General features: G+C 40.2%; 1 protein-coding gene across 2 annotated transcripts; it reads left to right on the top strand.

Moving 5' to 3' along the window:
• The first annotated feature begins 3653 nt into the window (after positions 1-3653).
• Positions 3654-17280, top strand: dnajc12 (DnaJ (Hsp40) homolog, subfamily C, member 12). Of its 2 annotated transcripts, XM_060925333.1 has the most exons (6): positions 4095-4230; positions 4353-4452; positions 14140-14218; positions 14378-14517; positions 14666-14798; positions 15007-17280. In XM_060925333.1, the coding sequence occupies exons 2-6, from the start codon at positions 4378-4380 to the stop codon at positions 15087-15089; spliced, it is 510 nt and encodes a 169-aa protein (XP_060781316.1). In that variant the 5' UTR covers positions 4095-4230; positions 4353-4377; the 3' UTR covers positions 15090-17280. The 2 variants fall into 2 exon arrangements, with proteins under 2 accessions (XP_060781315.1, XP_060781316.1); XM_060925332.1 differs by lacking the exons at positions 4095-4230; positions 4353-4452 and adding an exon at positions 3654-3856.
• The last annotated feature ends 6945 nt before the right edge of the window (positions 17281-24225 follow it).

Below are 24225 nucleotides of genomic sequence, written 5' to 3'. Positions count from 1 at the left end.
ACCACATCCACCATGTCTCTTACAGCAGGCTACTGTGTGCTCATTTATTTCTAACCTTATTTCTATCCGTACATTAATGTAGGCCCACGATTCCAACAGTTTATTATTTTATTAATATTAGAAGGCCCCTTTATGAGGCCCCTGATTGGCTGTGGCCCAGGGGCTTGAGCCCCCCGAAGCCCCCCCCTTAAAGCGCCGGTGATTGTGATGAACCATTTTAATCACTTGAGGTGATTCTGTTCAGTCTTAGGAATGTATCAAGCACAAAAACTTAAATCTGCTCCATTGACTTGGACAATGAACTGGCCATCAAAAAAAATGTATGTCCTATTGTTTTGGGATAAAGGGTTGGCAGTGGGAGGGGTATTCAATGAGAAGTGTAAAAAATTCCATCCCATTCAATGAGAAGCGTGAATGCCCGTCCCACTGCCAACTCTTAATCCCATCAGATCAACTCTTAATCCCATCAGGTCAAGTCACAATGTGTAAGGTAATGTTTTTTCCCCCACATTCCAACAATTCTAAAACTGCTTTTTAAAACAGCTTCATTTATCTGATATTTGACTTTATTTTGGCATTTGAGTCTATTCAGTGTGTCTTGGAATTAACTCTTGTACCATTTTACTCAGTTCAGAGCCACAACCAATTTGTCAGAAACAGTGTTGCGAGCGTAAGCTTGAAACAGCCTCCAAACATGGCCACCATAAACTACACTTCCCACAAGCCACAGCGCCCTCTGTCTCCAGCCTATTGAGGTATTTCACCTGACGTCACAGGGTCACGTGACGCCCCGGTGTCCACCATTTTGGACGGCAAGCTAGCTAATGTCAACAACATAGTAGCTGGTATGTTACTGTAGCAATATTTACGTTCAGTCATTTGGATGACTGTTAAAACCTTTCAGTCTCAAGTTTTTCCTTTACTGGATTTACTAGTTTACTGAGCTAGCGCGATGGCTCCGGGCTCGGCCGGAGAGCGCGCGATGGCTCCGGGCTCGGCCGGAGAGCGCGCGATGGCTCAGTAAACTAGTAAATCCAGTAAAGGAAAAACTTGAGACTGAAAGGTTTTAACAGTCATCCAAATGACTGAACGTAAACATTGCTACAGTAACATACCAGCTACTATGTTGTTGACATTAGCTAGTGCTAACAGCTAGTTGCTAATACACTGCTACAACTACACCGACCCTAATAATACAGTTCTTGGTCATTGCCTGGTAACAGCAAATTTATAACGGGCCATGTCTCAACAGACTAAGAAGTTATTTCAATGACATTTAATAACATTTTGTTTATCCTGAGGCCCGAAAGTAAATGAAAATGTGAACAAACCTTAGCTGTAATCAGATGAAGACCACCGGCTCCAGGGACGACCCGCTGATGTAGGCATGTTACCCAGCCTGACACAAAATATTTGTAGGCATCCAAACTCTTATACGCTTTCAGATCAATACCTGTGTATGGCGATGGGTTTTTAACGACATAGGTACACAGATCATGTGGGCCGAAGTCAGGTAAAGACGAGGGCTTCGTGTACTTCCGTACGTCAGTGAACAATCCTGGTGGAAGCAGGTAAGCGTCGTTCTCTAAGCCTGCTAACCTCAATTTTTGCAAATACCTCTCCCTCTGCTCGCCCTGTAAATGCCCTACGTCGCTGGATAGTGAAGGTGTTTTCTGCATCTCGCTCCTTTTTCTTTTATGTTTTTCGTTTGTCGCCTTCCTCGCATTCAAACTGATTCGAGCCGTGCCGTCCAAAATGGCAGCGTCACATGACTTGGTCACGTGAGTGAAATACCTCAATAAAGTACACCTGTCACTCATTTCTGCCTTAATCAGCTCTGCTACTTAAACTCCACTCATTCAGTGTGAAGTATTGTTTATCTCTTGATGTATGGAGTTATTTATTTTCTACTTGGCCTTTGTTTATTGGTTTCCCTACTTAATTTTATCTCTGATGTTATTTTCTGATTTATTAATCTCTATGTGTATCTTTGACCATGATTCTAGTCTACTACTATGGTTTTATCTGCAGTTTGCTTTTTTCTGTGCCTGCACCCTGTCTGTTGGTAGGGGAGAGTGGGGTAAGATGAGCCACTTTTTACATTTTTCATCATAACTACATGTTAAAGCCATTTTTGCTTCCAGTCTACACACCATACCAAATTTCAAAGTGTACTGTTACTATCTGAGCAAAAAATAATTGATAAGCTCTTATGGTTAGAGTGATATTACCTCTTGAAAAAAAAGTCAAGTGGCTCAACTTACCCCATGCACGGGGTAAGATGAGCCACTGTGTGGGGTAAATTGAGCCAACACAAAACATGTTAGGTTAACAAAGTAAACAACTTTTATTATTAGAAATGCAATCAATGAATCAAGTCAATCAAGTGGGGGATAGGGCCGTTGCATAGAGAAGGGGAGATGAAGAGAGAGGTGATAGAACGAGATGGGATAGGGAGGGATAGATGGATAGAGAGATGTGTAGATAGATAGAAAGAGGGATGGTTAGAGAGGGAATGAGAGATATACTATATTATAGAAATTACTAAAACAGTAGAGCAGTGCCAAAAAATCTTATTTCTTTCAGTAGGTTAAAACATGCAGCAATCATTTCATCATTATTCAATGTTCCAAGCATTCAAATTGCAAGGGAACACCATTTGCCTCTCCCTCCGTGCTGTCCCCCCAACAGTAAAGGGGCGGGGCAATTTTTTCACAATATCCTGTCTTGACAGGACAGCCTCATCTTTCTCTTTGAAGACAAAGGTTGGCTTTCTTGCAGAGCCATGGCATGACCGGCTTCTTTTGAGAAATCTTGCCTCTATTTCGAAGACATCCAATTTGATTATCTGGGCAATGAAGAAATGCACTTTCACCAACTTGGTATAACCTGTCTCTACCTCTCCATTCTTTATCTTTTCAATGAACCTAGTCAGTCATCCTGTCCAAATGCATATCCCTCGCCACAGCCCGAATAGGCCTGACTTCCTCTGCGGCTCTCTCCAAAACTGCACGGGACTGTGCGGCCCTGTCTGTTTCTTTTGTATGACTGTGGCATCATGCACACCTGTAATAAGAGGGCATTATTTTATTTATTAAAAACCTTTTAAACATATTATTTATATTAACATGTTATTTGTTTGTTTATGTTGTTGTTGTCATATATGACCAGTAAATGTGAAGACTTAAGTGTCATCCATATTGGGTAAGCTCAGCCACCAATGGGGTAAGTTGAGCCAGTGGCTCAACTTGCCCCACATCTAATGGCTCATCTTACCCCGTGGCCACCATTTTGTAGAAAAATGCTAATAAAGGGGGTTAGGCTAATCAATTTTTTTTTATTAGCATTCATATCATAGCTTAGAAAGCCACTAACTTAGCCCTAATGTGTCTAAATATTATTCTACTTTTGTCTTCTCTAAATCACCTTCACTGTGGACAAACATGGAATTGACTTAGAAAGCACAAAAACACATTTTTATAAATATCTCCCTCACCTAGTTTGACATGTGGTGCTCCTCTCCACAAGTGTAAGTAAATGGTCCCGGCCCCCTTTGAATGTGGTCACATGGTCACATTTGTTTACTGTTTCTTAGAAACAGGGGGTGGCTCATCTTACCCCCTGGCTCATCTTACCCCGTTCTCCCCTACTTGCCAAATTGTGCTGCTGGAGAATTACTGCCTACTCCAGGATATTTTTTTTAAATCATTGAGGTTTACTTCTCAAAGCGATTTAAGTTTTTGGTTGGTTCCTATCTAATAACCTGTCTGGCATGGATAGCCCTTCCAGGAGAATTACTCCAACCAGCATAGCTCTCCAGGTCCAAAGTGAAAACAAGCCACTCCACCACAGCAAGGTACTTAATCTTGGAGTGGAACTGTATATATTTAGGATGTCTAAAGTTAAATTTTTGGTCAACTGGATCTATTTTTGGTGATGCCCTTTTATTATGCTCCAAATGCACTCTATAATTATGATCAACGCATATCTTCCGGTTAATGTAAAAGATTACATGCGTTTTTCATTTCATTAAAACAAACCCACACACTTGGCCTCTCGCTTTTTGACCCTTTTGGATTTCCGTACTCGCTGCTCCGCCTCACGTACATTTATTTTAGTGTCCGATAGCGAGACCGAGCAGCTCCAAGTACCTGATGTTGCGACTGCAGTAAGCGCTTTATCGAAGATTGCTAGGTTGGCAAGATAAAGGAGTTAGAAATACGATATTAGGTGAGGCTAGCTTGTTAGACTAATACTCTACTCGTTATTTTATTGCTCTCTTGGCTCCGACTGGAGTCAAATTTGGTTCTTATACCAACCTCTACAATGCTTTTGTTTTTATGTTGTAAAAGGGTTACTGAGGTTAATTCCACACTCATGGAGATGATAAATTGTAAAATGGAAGATCTGGAAGATTATTATGGCTTGATTGGGTGCGATGAGTTGTCAACGGTAAGATTTCTGGTTTTGTCACGTCAGCCGAGAATGCATGTGTAATCCTCTTTGCCCTGTCATCACACACTCGACTGATTTACTCGCTGCTAACGTTCAACCATCGTTACACGTTAATGGCTTAAAAATGTATTAGGATTGTAATCAAATAACGGTAGGCTATGGTATTCCAAATAAACGGATGTGTTCACTTTTTTCATTAGAAAGCTTGCAAGGTTCATCTGGTTAAGAGAGGTATGCGTTGTTTTGGCGTTGCTACTTAAATATTGTTTAATTTCCGGAAGTGTTTGTTTCTGGATAGTTACCATATCACCAATAGACCCCTTCGCATGTTTGTAAACAAACCCGTTGCCAGGATGCGCGCGCAGCCTGGACCCAGAAACAATGGCGCTGCCCATAGACCGGCATTATGAGCTGTCAGATTATGCAAAACAATTGTCGTTACAAGATCGAGAATGCTACATAAATAAGTTAACTCTAACAAGTGGACATCGCCTACCGGATCCGCATTTAATTAAAGAGTGGACGGACGATGTTAGTAAGTTCCCTGGTATACAATGGCCAGATATATACTCGTACCTTATTGACAAGACTTCAGTGTATACCCACGAAAAACTTCGTGCCTACAAGTCTTTAGACGCATATGATTGTGCGGGCATGTACAGAATGTGTTTTACACTGAAATTGTTTTAATCAAATTATGCCAGTGATGTGATGGCAATGTGGCTTTAGCTACAACAGCAAATACCAACACTAAACAGCAATTTGCAGGAGGTAATGGCATGAAAGGAATGATAGTGTAAAGAGTGCAGCTAAGAGAAATCAGAGCTGCGTAAAAAGCGAGAGGCAGAGACCAGAAACAAAACTGAACGGGGCGGGAGCTAGGTTAGAGCAGCAAGTTGGCATTTAGAGTGAGGGCACACAATTTTACCTTTCCATCCTTGCTTTAAAATTGTGATTTTCAGGATACACAAATAATGATGGCACAAAATCTGGACTGCTTGAGTCAAGCGAGACCTCTCCTACAAACAAAATTGCATGCTAAGCTAACATGCTAACAATATTCATTACATTGTGTAACTATGACCCAGCTAATCAGACAAACGTTACCAAAGTATTTTGCTACATCAATAAACGAAGACTAGAAAGAGTAAGAGATTTAATAAATAGATTTTGTACTAAATACAAGTCTGTAAAACACTAAAAACTATGTTAATACTACATACCTTCTTTCATCTGGATGTAGATTATAGAATGGTGTCATGTGATCTGATACGCTAAGTAATCGGGAATCAACTTTTCCAGTGGAAGTTGGAGTAACTATGCATGCACAATTTACGTATTCATTTTTGCAATGTCAAAAGATGGTTAAGGTGTCTAACTCTAGCTGCTATTCTATAATGTGTATGAATGATGAAGTGGACGCTGCATTTTTGATAGTGCTTTCATCCCAGTCTACACGTTTGATGGCTTGTAGCCATAGACGTCGGCGATTTTTTTTTTTTTGGAATGGGTGAGATCCTGCTGGAATTCTGAACATTTTAACCCCATCGCTGCTATGATTCTGACACCCGAAAACACAACTAGGCATTTCTGAGTCTTTTTTGGGTCCAGGCTGTGCGCGCAATTTCTGCTTTCGTAGGAATGACGTTTACTGCGAAGGGGTCTATACACATTATAGAACAGCAGCTAGAGTTAGACACCTTAACCATCTTTTGACATTGCAAAAATGAATACGTAAATTGTGCATGCATAGTTACTCCAACTTCCACTGGAAAAGTTGATTCCCGATTATTTAGCGCATCAGATCACGTGACACCATTCTATAATCTACATCCAGATGAAAGAAGGTATGTAGTATTAACAATATAGTTTTTATTTAGTGTTTTACAGACTTGTATTAGTACAAAATCTTTTATAAAAAGATATCGATGTCTGTGCTTGCGTAGATAAATGAAGTAATTCTAATGCTTGTAAACAAATGAACCGATAATGCTTAACGTAAGTCTTTTTGTTCCACTTTTTACCCACCAAGTATTTTCCTAGATCACATTTTGTTAATCATTCGTTGTTTGTATTAATTTCTAGTTTTGCAGTTTACCAATAAATGTCAATAGGCAATTGACACTGTAACCCCATGAAAATCCAGGTCAAAGGTCACGTGTCATTCTTCGAACCAAAATGTAATGTGGTAGATATTTACAATAAATGCAAAAAATACATCTGAACAGAAATCTGTATTTCAAGCATGTAACTTTTTTTTTTTTTTTTTTTTAATGAAACTTCTTTCCATTGCACATGTGTGCAGCTGTTGTAAAGTTCAGTGTGTTTTGTGTCGAACTGTAGGTTCATTGTTACACTCTGGTTCCATAGTGACATTTTGCACAGGAATGTTCTTTTGACAAAGCTCCAGCATTATACTCATTCAAAACTCTACAGCTTAATATACCCTAAATTATTCATTCCTCTGCTACTAGAACTTTTTCTTTCTGAATGTATCTGCTTTTGTGGACTTATTTATTCTGCTTGACTTTTTTTTTTTTTTTTTTAATAATTCAATTGCATTTGGCCATCTCAAATAAAGCAAGTGGAATTTTTTGGGCAAGTATGTTTTGGGTGCTGCTTGCCCACTGGGCAAGTAAGGCTGGGAGTTTTTTTTTTTTTTAGGACTGTATTACTTAGCAATGCTAAGTGCAAATTTTAAATTGAAACTGACCACCATTTAAAAAGAATTGAAACATATTTTCAGTCACGTTACTACTTATCTCATCAAAATTGAACAATTAGATCCAGAGATATTGTAATTGGGAGGCTTCTTTGGAAATGTGGCCTGGTAGATCTATTTACATGCATCTATCACAAAACGGGAGCACTGTGTTTGAGATTTCTGCAAATAACCAACTTTATCTCTGAAAACCATGGAATTTTGTACAACAGCACATTGAAGGTGGTAGATTTCAAATGTAATGAGATGTCATTTGCATATGAATCAACCTGATTAGCATGCAATGTTGGCCATTTTGAATTTCTCTAATTTTAGCCAAATCCAATGGTGAAAACACCCAAAGTACATGGTATGATGGTGAGTTATTTCTGACACTTTCTGTAATGATCTCCTTTATGCTAAAAGACACTTATTCTGAGTTTTTTATATATGGGTCAGTCTCAAACTGGTCTCTCATTTGGGACATTATGGTCAAAAATTTTTTCTAATTTTTACTTTTTTTGCATTTACTTAACACAATGTTTCTTGTCATGTTTAATAAGAATAAAGATAGCATCTTGCTTTATCTGGCCTCCACTGTGGAAAATTAACAATGTTCTGAAGTTCACTCACGTAAGATGGAAACTTGTATGCATTTAAAAACTCTTTAATAACCAAGGAATATCTTCTGTACATATGTTTCTTTAAATGCAATTATTGGACAAACATTTATTTTTAAATTTTACTCCTTAGTTTCAAATGTTCAGCAGTTATCATACATTTTATTAAACTTTGTCTGTAGGATGTCATGTACATCCCTTATTTTGTACTAAATGATCAATTAGCATAATAGTAATACACAAGTTTGAAACTGTCACACAATATCCCATTGATTTATTCAATTTGCTTTTTCATCACTAACATGGAAATACTTTCTTTACTAGTTTCTTTTTACAGTGAAGATATTACTCCTCACGTCTGAACAAGTTGCAGATTTTCACTACATTAAAATGTAATCATTCTCACAACTTAACTAAATTGTATTTTGATTACAATTCAAATGTTTTTGTAAAATTGATTTACATATCATGAATTAAAGCCCCTCCTTTACAGATGAGTGAAAATATTGAATACATTTCCTCTTTGATTGCTTGGGTTAAAAATGCTGAGTTATGATAAGTGAATTGATTAGTCACTTAAATATGAATGATACATTTTGGGTATTTGATATGGCAAAATAGGACTGTTTGAAAAATGACAGTGAAATATAAGCAGTATTGGTGATGCTGTTAAATGACCCTTTCACTAATGCATACTGTGAAAAATCCATTTTCTCATCCTGATCAATTACATACAAAGAACTACTGAGCTATAGAATAAATGATTTTTCCTTGATATGAAATTTCAATTTCGCCTATAATCTGTGAAAGAGGGGCTTTAATTACAAGGAGGCACAGACAGCCAACCACTTCCATCTTACGAATGTAAGATAAAATCGTTAATTCCACAGTTGCTTACAATATCAACTCTTCTCAGCTAACTGTGTGATTATCATTTCTGAGGAACTGAAAGTTTTTTTTTTTTCCATATTTCTCATTCTTTCTGGTTACAAGTTCACCCTCATAATAAGGAAGCATGATCTCAGACAGCTGACCACTTTGTTACGAATGTGAGAAATCATTAATTCCGTTATTTCTCACAAATCACAACTTTTCTCAGCTGTTATTGCTTCTGAAAGGAAATGAAACGGTCGGCCACCTTATTGTAATAAAATAATTCTTGTTCCCGTTTTATGGTTTAAAAGCTCACTATCGTGATAAACGATTACATGTGGCTGTTTCCATATTACGGAAGTGTGAAATTTTAAATTCTCTAATTCCTCATAAATATCCAATTCACAGCTAGGCCCGATGGTCAAGTATTAATGTCAGTTATTCAATATGAAATGCCTAGAATTAAGCTGATGATGTGGCCCATTATGACTATGTTCAAATCCATCATTGTGGCAAAATGACTGGCCATGGATTCTATCAAAAGTTCAATCTAAATTGACCATGGTTGTAAAACATTGGCCAAAAATATGCAAACACTATGAAATATGAAAGTAAGATGAAAAAGAAACATTCTACTGCCTTGTACTGCAAGTCTAAAACAAAATAAAACTCTCAAAACTCACCTTTTCAGTGATGTCCGAACAGATCACTCGTGTAACAGACCGCAAATGGAAGCACGATCAACTTCTAACTGTTGGAGTGGAAAATTCCATTCTAAACAAGCAAATTGTTAATGTGTGTCTTTCCCCGCACACAAATAACACGCTATGGTAAAAAATAGACCACAACTCATTTTATAGCTCAGAAATTCATACAAGACAAGCTACCATTGTAACATTCTCATTATCTCTAGCTGCTTTATCCTGTTCTACAGGGTCGCAGGCAAGCTGGAGCCTATCCCAGCTGACTATGGGCGAAAAGCGGGGTACACCCTGGACAAGTTGCCAGGTCATCACAGGGCTAACACAGACAACCATTCACATTCACACCTACGGTCAATTTAGAGTCAGCAGTTAACCTAACCTGCATGTCTTTGGACTGTGGGGGAAACCGGAGCACCCGGAGGAAATCCACACGGACACATGGAGAATATGCAAACTCCGCACAGAAAGGCCCTTGCCGGCCACGGGGCTCGAACCCGGACCTTCTTGTTGTGAGGCGACAGTGCTAACCACTACACCACCATGCCGCCCGTAACATTCTTTCAGCTACTTTCAGCTTTCGTTTTAAAAAAACAAAATTGCAGATTTATAACCATTTTTTTATATGGCGGAGTAATTTTAAGTTACTATTTTTGGTGAGGTAGTGACCTTGACCCTGAGGCTTTCCGTTTAGATCAAAACACACGATCATATTGGTTTTGGGTATGCAGAAAATGGAGTTACAACGGTGATCAAATATTTTGCATTGTTTTATTACGGTTATGATTATTCTGAGAGTGCACCAATCCTTAGGTGTATAAAGTTACAACTTAAAATACAATTAGTGATAACTGTAGACTTTTCAGTGGACTACAACCTTTTTAAGGGAACGCAATGTAGTCAACCATTTATCATGTCCCAGATCAAGCCGCCATTTTTCCACAAATTTGCATATTTTTTGCCAAATTCTGAAGAGTATTCACATCAAAGATTTAGTTTTATCTGTATTTCTTTCATTTTATTTCAAATTAAAACCGACATCACCATTCAAAGCCATATAGTTTGACTGTGAGTATATTTAGTGGGGTACCCCCACAGTACCCAGTTTCTGAGACAGACCCATATACATGGTCACCCTTCACCTGAATGACTGACTATGCCTTAAATTAACATAACTGCATAGGAATTGTAGAACAAGATAGGAGAAAGTCTCACTGGATTTTTAAATTTGACAGTGTAAATTGCAATAATTAATTACACTGAATGGCCTATTGTGCAAATTGATCGCGAACTGGTCAAATGGTAAATGCAATTCTCTGTTTAATGACTGAATGGGTAGCTCCTGAATCTACCAGGAAAGTAAACTTTCCCTGTATTGTCAATGGTAAGCACAGAAGCTGGGTAAATGGGAAGGCTGAATATTTAAGGAAATATAAATGTATCACCTTGCTGCATTTGGACAGCTGTAATGTTGTCTGTGCGATTAGGCTGAGGTGTATGTTCCTGTATAATGTGAACTACCTGATTGGTGTTGTTACCTCCTCTGTTCTCAGCAGCTTCTCCACTCCTCTCCCCTGCCCACCAGTCAGCTTTGCCAAACACTCTCTTGCAAAGTGCCCTATCTTCCCACAGTTGTAACACACCAGATCAAATCTGTTGACTTCTTTTGCCTCTTCCTCTACCATGTCTCCAGTCTAGGCCCATCTTGGCCATAAGTCTCAGTTCATGTGTGGTAGGTCTGAATTCTCTGCAGATCAACAGCTCTTCCCCAAACTTCCTTCTTCCCACTTTACGAACATTAGGGAGTGTGGCAATGGGGGCATGGCCAAGCAGCAGTTTGTGAATGGAGGGCAGGATCAGGGAAGGTAAGTGGCTAAGTCATGAGACCTGGTGTCAATGTGTGTGTTTTGTTACAGGGATGGAGCATAAAAGGAGGGGGAAAGCAGAGAAGAGCAGACTCCCGACCAGAATGCACGTGTGAGAGTGAGGGAGGCTGAAAAGCTATATATATATATATATATATATATATATATATATATATATATATATATATATATATATCTTAAAAATAAAATTTGAGCGAACTTCAGTTCCCACCTGCTGTGCTTGTGTCCTGGGTTTCGGCACCACTGTAGTGAATCCCTGACATGGGTGGAGCACAGAAGCATGGCAGGCGGGAACTGAAGTTTGTTCAAATTTTATTTTTAAGATGTATAGCTTTTCAGCCCCACTCACACACACATGCATTCTGGTTGGGAGTCCGCTCTTTTATGCTCCATCCTTGTAACAAACACACCCATATTAATTGACACCAGGTGTAATGACTTAGCCACTTACCTTCCCTGACACCGCCCTCCATTCACAAACTGCCACTTGGCCATGCCCCTGTTGTCACAGGGAGGTGTATCATGCTTTCCTTGATATCTGCCAGAGTCCATGGGCGGTGAACCAGCATAGGCCCATCTGTCCCTGCCACTTCCACCATCGGCATGTTCAAGGCCTCATCGCCATCTTCTGGATGTGAGCCTGCTGCGTGCTCTTTAGCTTTTCTCTGTTTCCTTGTCATCAGTGGCGATGGCTTGCTCTGACAAGGTGTTTTGGGGCAGGCCTCGTATCTGGGTGGTGGACCTGTGACCTCTGCCAGGTTTGGGTAGAGTGGGCGCTGCGCTGGGGCCTGTGGGGGAGTTGCGCTGGGCGTAGGTGACATGAGGACTGGGGCTCCATCCTCTGCTACTGTTGTTGTAACAGGATGTGTTGGGTCATTCTCATTTGGCTGTGGTAGTCGTTGTCTTGGTGGGGCAGAGTTGAGGTCAGGATCAGTCTGCAACTTAAAACACTGAGAAACAGATGAAGGTCCTGCCTGTCATTTTTCTCTCCTGTGCCTCACTCTCCAAATGCTTTGAAGTTTGCTAAAAATGCCTTTTTTTGTCTCTAATTCATCCTTCTCTTGTCTAAAGCCATTTTGTTTTAAAAAGCCTTCCACCTGCCTCATACTAAAACTTCCCTTTTCAGGAAACCTGCATTCTTTTACCCAGATATCAAACTGTGCTAGAGAGCCTTCCCCATAGTTAACTCTCATGAATGTTATGTTAGGACTATCATATGAACAACCAGAGTGTCATGGTCCTACCTGTGGGCTTCTCTCTTCAGGTAACAGCTCCACTCAGCATTACCGGCCATGCCCGCACTCACTTCCTCTTATTATCTTTCAGTGACTGTCATTGGCTGTTGCCGATCACCTGCTTTTCCCCTGTGTGTATTTAAGCTGCAGTCCTCCCAAGCTTCTGTGTCAGATTGTCTGCAACTCTTAGCCTGATAACCTGCTCTGTGTTCTTACTACTCTGACTCCTGAAATTATCCTGTTCCGTCTGACTCTGTCTGCTCTCCAGCCCCGGTAACCTGATCTGCCTTCCGTTCTGTTGACTCTGCCTCTTGCCTGTACCTTTGCCTGATCTCCAGCTCGCTTAGCCCTGCTGCTTGCCTGCCTCTCCATCTGCCTGTCTGCTCTCTAACTTGTGCCTGCTGAGGTACTGCTTGCTGGGAGACTGCCTGAAACCCAAGTACTGTCAGCCTACAGCCACACCTCTCTGACTACGCCTGATCCCATCAGATCTCAGCTGCTAAGCAGGTTCGGGTCTGGCCAGTACTTGGATGGGAGACCTCAGATGTCACCACCAGCCATCCCTGCCTCTCAGTTCTCCTGCCACTGGACTTCACCCACACGCATTCTCCCAACTCCCTTTTCCCCTGTTATTAATAAACTGTGGTTTGAGTGCATTTGATCTCCTCTCCTGTTTGGTCCTTGACACAGAGTGCCTTATTGTCTGCCGTGTTCTGTCTTCGGTGCCTTTGTTATGGCACAAACCCCTTTTACTTCAAATTACTTAACTCTTTATTACAGAGGGGAAACTCCTTATTACAACTGTATGCGTACAATAATGAAATAAAACTTGCATTCACAGTATATAAAACTTGCACCACCCACACTGCATTAAAAATAGAAATGCGCACACGCACATGAGATCTCTCTCACACATCCCCACACACAGCGCCTTGCAATTGTGTGAGAAGAAAGTGGAGAGAGTAGACAATAAAAAAAGAGTGCAGTGATTTTCTAAATTTACTTTGACTTGTATTTCATTGCAGACAATATAAACCCAAGACATTTCATGGATACTGCTTTCATACCAAATCATGATTACAATCACCTGTTTCAAATCACATCATTGTTTTATCTTATTACTGGCTTTAAATCCCCCCATCCTTTTTTTTTTTTGGAAATGTGTTGTTTGCTTGAAATGCAGGAATGGATGTAGTATATTAACAAATGAAATGAAGTTGACCAGACAGAACATGAAATATCTTGGGTTCATGCTGTCTGCAATGACAAAGTAAATTTTTTTTAATTTACACTTTCCATCCCGTCCCAACGTTTTCTGATTTGGGGTTGTACGTCTGTTTTTGTTTTTCTTTGTATGCCCCCTGTGTGTTTTCCAGTGTTTTTGTTGGTATTTAATGCAGACTTGAACTTCCAGGTTAGGTCATACCCACTTTGGATCAATATTCAGATTTAAATACAGAGATGGATATTTGGAACACTCAATAGATATAGTGACATTGCATTACACTTTTAGCCCATATGGCCTACAAATGTTAATTTTGTCAAAACAAATTAAGCAAATTTCTACTAGATATAAAAAAAAATATGGACAGTGTTACAACAGACTGTTTGCACTGACCATGTTTGACAAACAGTCTGTTTATAGTCTTTTCTTTTTCTGTCCACTAGACTGAACAAATTATGGCAGAGTATAAAGTCAGAGCCCTGTCTTGCCACCCTGACAAACATCCGGAAAATCCTGAAGCAGGTAAGCTCAAAAAAGTTTAGAATTTGCCTAATATCCCACATAATATATATAGTTGAATTAGTGAAATAGGCATGCTTACCTTTCAGAGGTTGTTTATTTGTATTTTTTAAAACAATTTATTCTAAAAAAAATTATTGTATTACTTGCTTTTTTGTGCAGTACAAGACTTTCAAAAGTTACAACAGGCCAAAGATATTCTCATAGATGAGACCAAAAGAAGAAAATATGATTACTGGTTGAGAAGTGGCATCACTGTGCCATTCAGTGAATGGCAGGCCTTGAGTGACACAGTTAAAATTGTAAGTGGCATGTTTTAACAGGACATTGTGATTGACTTTTTCCATTTTCCTTTTTCTTATGTAGTACACCAGAAGAAATATGAAGGGATTACAGACTTGTTAAATATATAGGCAAATAAATGCATGCTATTTGTCTATTGTGTTTTAGTCAATGCATTGGGCCCTTAAAAGCAAAAAGGAGCCCATGCTAAAAGCAGCAAAAGATGCACCTGAATTCCAAGCTGGTCAATCAGAAACTCAAGTGCCAATAGAGGGGATATCATCTGATGAAGAATGTTCAGGTAAATTTTAACCATTACAGTTAAATTATCAGCACATCAAAAAGATAGCAAAATTGTAATTTGATCAGTAGATGAACATTTAAATATGTACAAATCCTAATACATTATTGTTCTAATGTACTCAGGTAAAAAAAAAAAGTATGGTAACATGGTATTGAATGTCCATTGTCTTGTTATATTACTGATTGTTATCCTATATTTCCCTCAGGTGGTTATTGGCTTCACAAATTTCGGTGTACAAGTGATGCTCCTTCAGGCCTCTTGAAAAGGTTTAGAAGTTATCAAATATGAAGAAATATTGCCTATAAACTCAATATTTAGAACACTGTTAATTTGTGGTTTTGATGAATATATAAAATAATTTAGTGGTTTTTCATATTGTGGAATAATGCATGGTTATTGTCCTCATTCAGTGGCAAAATGAAGCTGTATTTTCATAGTCCATACTACACAATGCTAGAGAATATTGAGTCAGTGTTATTGAAAATGCATAGGATTATTGTTTAGGGTAAAATTGTAAGGTGATCATTTAAATTGCTTTCAATAAAAATGTCTCATTTTTAAAGTTCTATCAACCGAACTGCCAGGGATTGGTGTTTAAGACATGGATTCTGCACATGTGTACACATGCTCAGATCTTGTGTTGTATGGTGACCATGTGACATAGTATTTCATTATAAAATATGATTGTCTATTACCCCATTCCCACTCAACATGAAAACCATATGTTTTCTGTTATTAGGCAGTAATGGTGTCATGTGGGAATGGGAGTAAAACAGCAAAGTCAAAACATTTATCTATCCCCTGTCAACCTAGTAACATTTATGGAAATCTTTTGTCATGGCTCCAGTGGGAATCAGAATCATCAGATTTGTGTTGTGACCGGTTGTGATATTACCGAAGATAACATAAATGATGTAGTGATATTGTTATGGCATGAGTCATACTGCCTCACTGTAAAGCAACCAGCAGCAAACTTGAAACAAGAAGCAAAGAAAACATCGGCAGATACAGTGGAACCGCCATATACGTTGGGGATGCGTTTCAAGAGCTAACATGGACAACTGAAACCGTGGATAGGAGCAAACAATTTGTTTAGCTTGTTTTTCACGTACATACGGTGTCTTGCAAAAGTATTCATCCCCCTTGGTGTTTGTCCTGTTTTGTCGCATTACAAGCTGGAATTAAAATGGATATTTGGGGATTAGCACCATTTGATTTACACAACATGCCTCCAACTTTAAAGGTGAAAATTGTTTTATTGTGACACAAACAATAATTAAGATGAAAAAACAGGAATCTGGAGTATGGATAGGTAGTCGTCCGTCTCCCCCCCCCCAAAAAAAAAAAGGCAATACTTTGTAGAGCCACCTTTTGCTGCAATTACAGCTGCATGACTAATGTATGACTCATTAGCTTAGCACATCTAGCCACTGGGATTTTTGCCCATTCCTTCAGGCAAAACTGCTTCAACTCCAAGTTAGATGGGTTGTGTGTTGGTGTACAGTAACTTTCAAGTTATGCCACAGATTCTGAATTGGATTGAGGTCTGGGCTTTGATTAGGCCATTTCAAGACATTTAAATGCTTTCCTTTAACCCACTCCAGTGTAGCTTTAGCAGTATGTTTAGGGTCATTGTCCTGCTGGAATTGTAAACCTTTGTCCCAGTTTCAAACCTCTGGCTGACTCAAACAGGTTTTCCTCTAGAATTGCCCTGTATTTAGTGCCATCCATCTTTCATTCAATCCTGACCAGCTGTCCTGTCCCTGCAGATGAAAAATATCCCCACACCATGATGCTGCCACCACTATGTAGGAATAGTGTTCTCAGGGTGATGGGTTTGCGCCACACGTGGCATTTCCCATGATGGCCAAAAAGATCAGTTTTAGTCTTATTTGACCAGAGAATCTTCCATGTGTTTGGGGAGTCTGCCACATGCTGTTGGGCAAACTCCAAACGCGTTTTCTTAAGCAATGGCTTTTTTTCTGGCCACTCTTCCATAAAGCCCCACTCTGTGGAGTGTATGGCTTAAAGTGGTCCTATGGACAGATATTCCCATCTCCGCTGTGCATCTTTGCAGCTCCTTCAGTGTTATCTTTGGTGTGTTTGTTGCATCTCAGATTTAATGCTCTCCTTGTCCAGTCTGTGAGTTTTGGTGGGTGGCCTTCTCTTGTCAGGTTTGTAGTGGTGACCTATTCTTTCCATTTTGCTATAATGGATTTAATGATGCACTCTGGGATATTTTATAAGTTTGGGATATTTTTTATAACCCAACCCTGATCCATACTTCTTCACAACTTTGTCTCTGACCTGTTTGGAGTGCTCCTTGGTTCTCATGTTTCTCGTGCTTAGTAGTGTTGTAGAGTCAGGGTTCTTCCAGAACAGATTGCTTAGTATACATATGACATTGTGACTTATGAAGTGAATTGGTTGGACCAGCTCTTATTTAGGGGTTTCATACGAAACAGGGGTAAATACCTATGCACACTCCAGATTTCTGGGGGGGGGGGTTATTTTGTTTGTCACAATAGCACAACAATTTACACCTTTAAAGTTGTGTAAATCAAATGGTGCTAACCCTCCAAAAATCCATTTGAATTCCATCTTGGAATGCAACAAAACAGGACAAACACCAAGGGGATGAATACTTTTGCAAGACACTGTACATAAGCTCAAGTTTCATTTATACATTACACACAATATGACTAACAACAGTAACTAGTAATAAAATAAAACAGTTAAAATATACCATAAAAGTAATGTGAATGTGGTCTCTCTCGAATGAATATTTCCACTTAATATTTTTAGCATGTATGAAGCGCGGAAGCAGATGCAAGTGTGGAAACCTTTTATTTACACATGATAGTCAGAGCCAAAAAAAAAAAAACACCAGGAGCTAGAACAGGAGTAGAAGTGTACACAATGAATATCGTCACAGAAAAGAAAGAAATATGCAAGATGAACAACAGAAGTCAGGGTTTAAATAAGGAGTAATAAGTATCTAAAATGAAAGCAGGCATACATGGTTGGTGCTGTTAATGCTGTGCATGGTTAATACAGGACATGTGGGAATTGTAGTTTGAGGGGTCATGCTTGTATGCTTGAGAGAGTCAGCAGATATGATGGTCCCTCTGTATAAGCAAAAGTTGTTATAACTGACCTTTGCTTGAACAAAATAAATGTTCAGAAACAGGAAGACAACTCTCTCTCAAAAGAGTCTGATCCAGCTGAACTCCTGCCAGGTTGCTAACTAGCTAATGTTTCAGCTTGGGCTTTTCACAACAATGGACTTGCCACCTCGTAAGTATGTCGTATCTGGTCTCCCATGGTTCACACTCTATCAAATTCTGTTAAATACAATCAGGTGGGAATACATGATATCCATTACTTTTCCATAATGGAAGATTGAGTGGGAATGACAATTTATCTATTCTGTGTTCTTTTTACCTTATACAAGAACAGATTTTGTATGTGAAAAGGGCTTATGTCTGTGACACTTTATTCTTTTATGTCTTGCATAATGGCTTGTGGTGACACTCAGAGCTACAGGTCCTCCAAAGTTGTCAACAGACTCTTATCAATTTCTCAGTTTCCTTGTGCTAGCGATGAACTGGTTTGGTGACTGTGTGGGTCCATCATCAAGTGGGGTTTCCCATGCTGCACAGAGATTTTCTTCACATCATCCATTGTGATGAACAACAAGCTTGTGATGCCTGGTTTCCTGGCATGTGGCTAAGCTTCACGTCCATTTTTTTTCCTAGCAAAGCCATTTTTTAATTTGCTCAATGACTTTGACTGACTGTGAGTTTGTTTGCTATCATAACTGGGTGGGTTGCCTTCAAAGTAGCACAGCTTGTGGTGAACCACAAATCGCTGATTTCTAAGCTGTCTGGAAGGTGAGCACAATTACCTGTTATGAGTCTGGGAACTAACACCTTTCAGCAGACTCCTCTATATAGCCCAAGATCTGACTCCCCTTCCCACTCCTCAGCTAAAAAGAGCCAGGATGGGTTTTTTTGTTGTTGTTTTTCCCCTCCTTCTTCCAGTGGCTATGTCTGGGAGACACTTCCTGTCTGACTGTGGTTGACTGGCAGTCAAATTGCTATATTCAACTCTGGTTCCAACAGTGTCTGGAAGTAGATTTTACTTTACCTCAACCTGCTTGTATGCTGTACTGGTAAGCCCCAGCCAGGCCATATTTTTTATTATTATTATAATAATAATTTATATAGTGCCTTTCTCACACCCAAGGTCGCTTTACAATTAGGGAATTATTTAGTCACAATCAAAATAGTAGTGGCCTGGATTAGACTGGACCGAACCAAACATGCTGTTCTACGCAATCCTGGCCGCAAGAGTTTTCACTGTGCTGCATTGTGAGCAGGCTGGCCTGGACTGCCATTGACACTTGCATCATGTTACTAGTGATTTTGCCAGATGAGGCATGACTCTAAGACCTATGTTGTCCAAACACCAAGTGCAGATACAGTATACTAATAGCATTCTGATAAGGTCTTATGCTCCAAGGAACGATACAGGAAATCATTCCTACCCACGGCAATCGGACTTAACAACTCATCTACCTCTGTTAGAGCCATGATCGCACATTTGGACTAATTCTACCTGTCACCCTCTGCACCACATATAGTATAATGTATACTTAGTGTTTACTATGGGACATGTGGCGTGGGAATATTATCCGTATTGATATTATATATCATATTTTTGTAATATTTGCATCCTATTGTACATTCTATGTACATATTCATAGTATATTATTTAAGGTATGTGTATATCTTGTTATATATTTATTTTATTTTAACCTTAGTACTTTATTTTATTTCATTGTATTTTTTATTGTATTCAAATTTACCGGACTGCTATGACAATCTAATTTCCCTTTGGGGATGAATAAAGTCATCAAAAAAAAAAAAAAGACATTGTCTTGTGCTGTGTGTGTACAGTCAATTTGCTAGCAGTTTTGCTGCTGCTAGCACTAGAGCAGCTAATCTAATCTGCAGCTATTGAAACCTGGGATGGAAATGATTGGCACTGCATGTAGGGTACATGGACTAAAAGGCAAGTTTGTCACCAGGTGTACATTGCCTAATCCATGGTGCCAGATATGTGGAAATAAGCTCTCTTGTGCCGGTGGCCAAAGAGGTCCTAGAGAGAAGAGCACAGACCTCAGACACTACAATCAGTATAACCAACCAGTCACATGGTACATTTCAATTGCCACAATTTGTCTTATAAACTAGTCAGCCACACAGGCTCCATCAGCTTGGGGCAGTAAGTCTTCTGGCAGGCATCAATGTGCCACCCCCATTTACCCTGGGGATCAACCCACAGGCAAACCCCCCCCCCCCCCCCCCCCCCCCCAAACTAGGGTTGGGTTCTGGCTCCCATGTGGCAACATTTTCTGTACAATCAAGCCAGATGGAATTGCACCCATGTTTCAGTGCCAATTAAATGCTTGAGCTGTCAGTTGAATTATTTGCCCTCTGGTGCTCTGAAATGCACGTTACAGGCAAGATAAACATCATTGCACCTTACGTGCCATCGCTAGTTTGTGCATTAATCTTTGCGAATAATTTGAAATATTTAACTTGTAAAGAAACATAATACAATTAACCAAGCTGCATTTTGTTTACTTTCTTTGGTGGCTGACCTGTGCTGACATCTGCTGTCAAACCAAACTATCCTGGCTAAAGGTGGATAAGGCAGTAAATTTTACTTTAAAATGATGCCTGATGGATCTTTGGAGAAAACAAAGGTAATCTGCACAGTTTGCAAAGCCAAATTTAATTACCACAGAAGTAATTCATCTTTGGCATATCACCTCAAAGCAAAACACCCTAACTAAACTCTCTCTATGGGGCCTTGTCAGTCTACATTACAGGAGTGTGGAACTCATGGGTGAATAATGAAACCTGTAAGTTTTCATATTTGTACAAGCTATTGTAAATCTTATTCAACTGAAACTTAAACATGGAACACGTTTTTTGTTAACATTTATATTGGTGCATGTAAGAAATTATTGCTGATAACTAATTTTAATGTTGATTGCTTTTAAATTCTACTGGCACTTTAACATATAGGCCTGGATTTTTTTTTTTTTAAATATTATTCATGTTTTATATTGGGGCGGCACGGTGGTGTAGTGGTTAGCGCTGTCGCCTCACAGCAAGAAGGTCCTGGGTTCGAGCCCTGGGGCCGGCAAGGGCCTTTCTGTGTGGAGTTTGCATGTTCTCCCCGTATCCGCGTGGGTTTCCTCCGGGTGCTCCGGTTTCCCCCACAGTCCAAAGACATGCAGGTTAGGTTAACTGGTGACTCTAAATTGACCGTAGGTGTGAATGTGAGTGTGAATGGTTGTCTGTGTCTATGTGTCAGCCCTGTGATGACCTGGCGACTTGTCCAGGGTGTACCCGTAGTCAGCTGGGATAGGCTCCAGGTTGCCTGCGACCCTGTAGAAGGATAAAGCGGCTAGAGATAATGAGATGAGATGTTTTATATTATTCCTGTGCATATATGATGCGATACAAGATGGTGGCGCATGTGGACGCAGCGGCCCCTCTCTGTCCCGATAATGTGGTGTTTACATGTTTGTCTTCGTCGGTGTGCTCGAGTGATTGTATGTTTTCATCGTGTTTGTCTGTCCCTAGGCGCACATACAGCTGTGGGACTCTTTTTGATATTGGCAACACTTTTTTCTGTAAGTTAAACCTGGTACACGCTAAGGAGCTACATGGCCTTGGCCTACTCCGGCGGCCCGCTTTGACATCGACCCCCACTACTGCTGCACACCCGCAGAGGAAGCGCCGTAGGCAGTGTGAGAGGAGGCAGAAGCGGGGAAAGCGCGGGGGTATCCGGGCCAGGCTAATGGCTAATCCACACAAGCCGGCTATACAGTCCATCGTACTCGCCAGTGTACGCTCCTTGGATAACAAACTGGACTATATACACCTTTTGAGAGCGACCCAGCAGGCTGTGAGAGAGTGCTGTGTTTGTGTGTTCATGGAAACATGGCTCAACGACAGCATACCGGACTCCGCCATCCAGCTCGACCGGCTAACATGCTACCGTGAAGACAGAGCCCTCATTGAAGGAGGTAAGACCCGCGGCGGCGGGGTCTGTGTTTACATCAGGGATCAGGACACTGTGGTAGTTTGCAGACACTGTTCACCCCTTGTGGAGTTTATGATCATCAAGTGCTGGCCCTTCCCATACGAAAAAGAACAGTAAAGAACTTATAAGAATTTACCACTGTCTTAGTAGTAAATCCTTATAAATATAAGGATAAATCCTTATAAGGATTTATAAATAAATATATATGCCATGTATGATTTACTCCTGAAAGTGGCCCATTTTGCATTTTCCTCATACAAATTTTTTATGAAAATCTAGTATGTATGAAGTGAACATTGTGCATGGTTTTTACAGATAATGTGTATGATGAATTACACCGTCTTTGTATGCTTCATCTAATGTTTGTAGTTTTAAATTATATTTTACAGTTTAAAATGTACATGCCTTTTATATGTAAATCCAACACAAACATATGTGGATTTACATATAAAAGGCATATACATTTTAAACTGTAAAATATAATTTAAAACTACAAACATTACATGAAGCATACAAAGACGGTGTAATTCATCATACACATTATCGGTAAAAACCATGCACAATGTTCACTTCATACATACTAGATTTTCATAAAAAAATTGTATGAGGAAAATGCAAAATGGGCCACTTTCAGGAGTAAATCATCAAGTTCAAGTTTATTTGTACAGCGCTTTTAACAATAAACATTGTCGCAAAGCAGCTTTACAGAATTTGAACGACTTAAAACATGAGCTAATTTTATCCCTAATCTATCCCCAATGAGCAAGCCTGTGGCGACGGTGGCAAGGAAAAACTCCCTCAGACGACATGAGGAAGAAACCTCGAGAGGAACCAGACTCAAAAGGGAACCCATCCTCATTTGGGCAACAACAGACAGCCTGACTATAATATTAACAGTTTTAACAGGTATAACCCTCAACTGTCCTCATGGGGCCGTCCTTCACAGGAGTGGGGCGATAAAACTCCGACCAGACACAGGGCACCAGGATAGATCAAGCAGGTCCGAGGGGCAGAAGAGGCCAGCATCTCAATCCCAGGATCAACATGTAACTCAGAGGGACAGATGGGGGGGGAGAGAAAGAAAACACGTTGTTAGGTATGCCCTAAAAATGACAAGTATTAAATCTGTGTGGTAGGCTCGCAGAGACGAGAGTCTTTACATCAGGCATGACGCACAATGGCATGTTAATATGGTAAAAAATATATCATGACCTGCTCTGGCTGAATGCTTGATTGGGTGATGGGAGCACACTCCTCAGCAATGATGAGATGCAGATGGGACCCTTAGGCCTGGCCAAGACAATTCAGTTACATTTCACCGGGTCTGGGACATGCGACAGAACGTCTGACGGCCGATTCCCTGCAGGCTACGATAGCCAGTCGAGGTCCCCACCGTCTCCACCAAAAGATTTCCTGTTGACTCCATGTAACTCAGAGGGACAGATTTGGGGTGGGGGGGGGGGGGGGAAGAGAAAGAAAACACAGGTGGTTAGGTATGCCCAATGTCACCTGAATAAGTAGGAACAGTATACATATTGCACCGAGTACAAGCAGGGACTCCGGCAACTAACTATGACAGCATGACTAAAAGGAGAGAGCCAGAAGGTAACACAGGCATGAGGGAGCCCCGGGACATAAAGCAGCCAGCCACTGCACCGTCAACAAACTCGAGTGAGCAAGCGAGTGGGGACTGACAGCATCCATACATCCCAGTTTACCAAAACACTCTATGTCTGAGGACCCTCCAGATCTACTCCTTTACCTCATAAACACCATTAACAAAAGGCTTGACTAAACAGATATGTTTTCAGCCTAGACTTAAATGCTGAGACTGTGTCTGATTCCCGAACATTACTTGGAAGGCTGTTCCATAACTGTGGGGCTTTGTAAGAAAAGGCTCTGCCCCCTGATGTAGCCTTCACTATACGAGGTACCAGCAGATAGCCTGCACCTTTTGATCTAAGTAGGCGTGGCGGGTCATAGAGGAGCAGAAGTTCACTCAGGTACTGTGGTGCGAGACCATTTAGTGCTTTAAAGGTCAATAGTAGTATTTTATAATCAATACGAAATTTGATTGGGAGCCAATGCAGTGTGGATAAGACAGGCGTGATGTGGTCATATTTTCTAGTTCTAGTAAGGACTCTTGCTGCGGCATTTTGAACTAACTGGAGCTTGTTTATGCACTTATTGGAACATCCAGACAGTAAGGCATTACAATAATCCAACCTGGAGGTAACGAAAGCATGGACTAGTTTTTCTGCATCATGCAATGACATTAAATTTCTTATCTTTGCAATAT

Source organism: Neoarius graeffei, chromosome 7 (assembly GCF_027579695.1).
Source record: "Neoarius graeffei isolate fNeoGra1 chromosome 7, fNeoGra1.pri, whole genome shotgun sequence".
Taxonomy (NCBI): domain Eukaryota; kingdom Metazoa; phylum Chordata; class Actinopteri; order Siluriformes; family Ariidae; genus Neoarius; species Neoarius graeffei.
The sequence above is the reverse complement of the archived record's forward strand: the minus strand, read 5'-3'. Positions and strand labels throughout refer to the sequence as shown.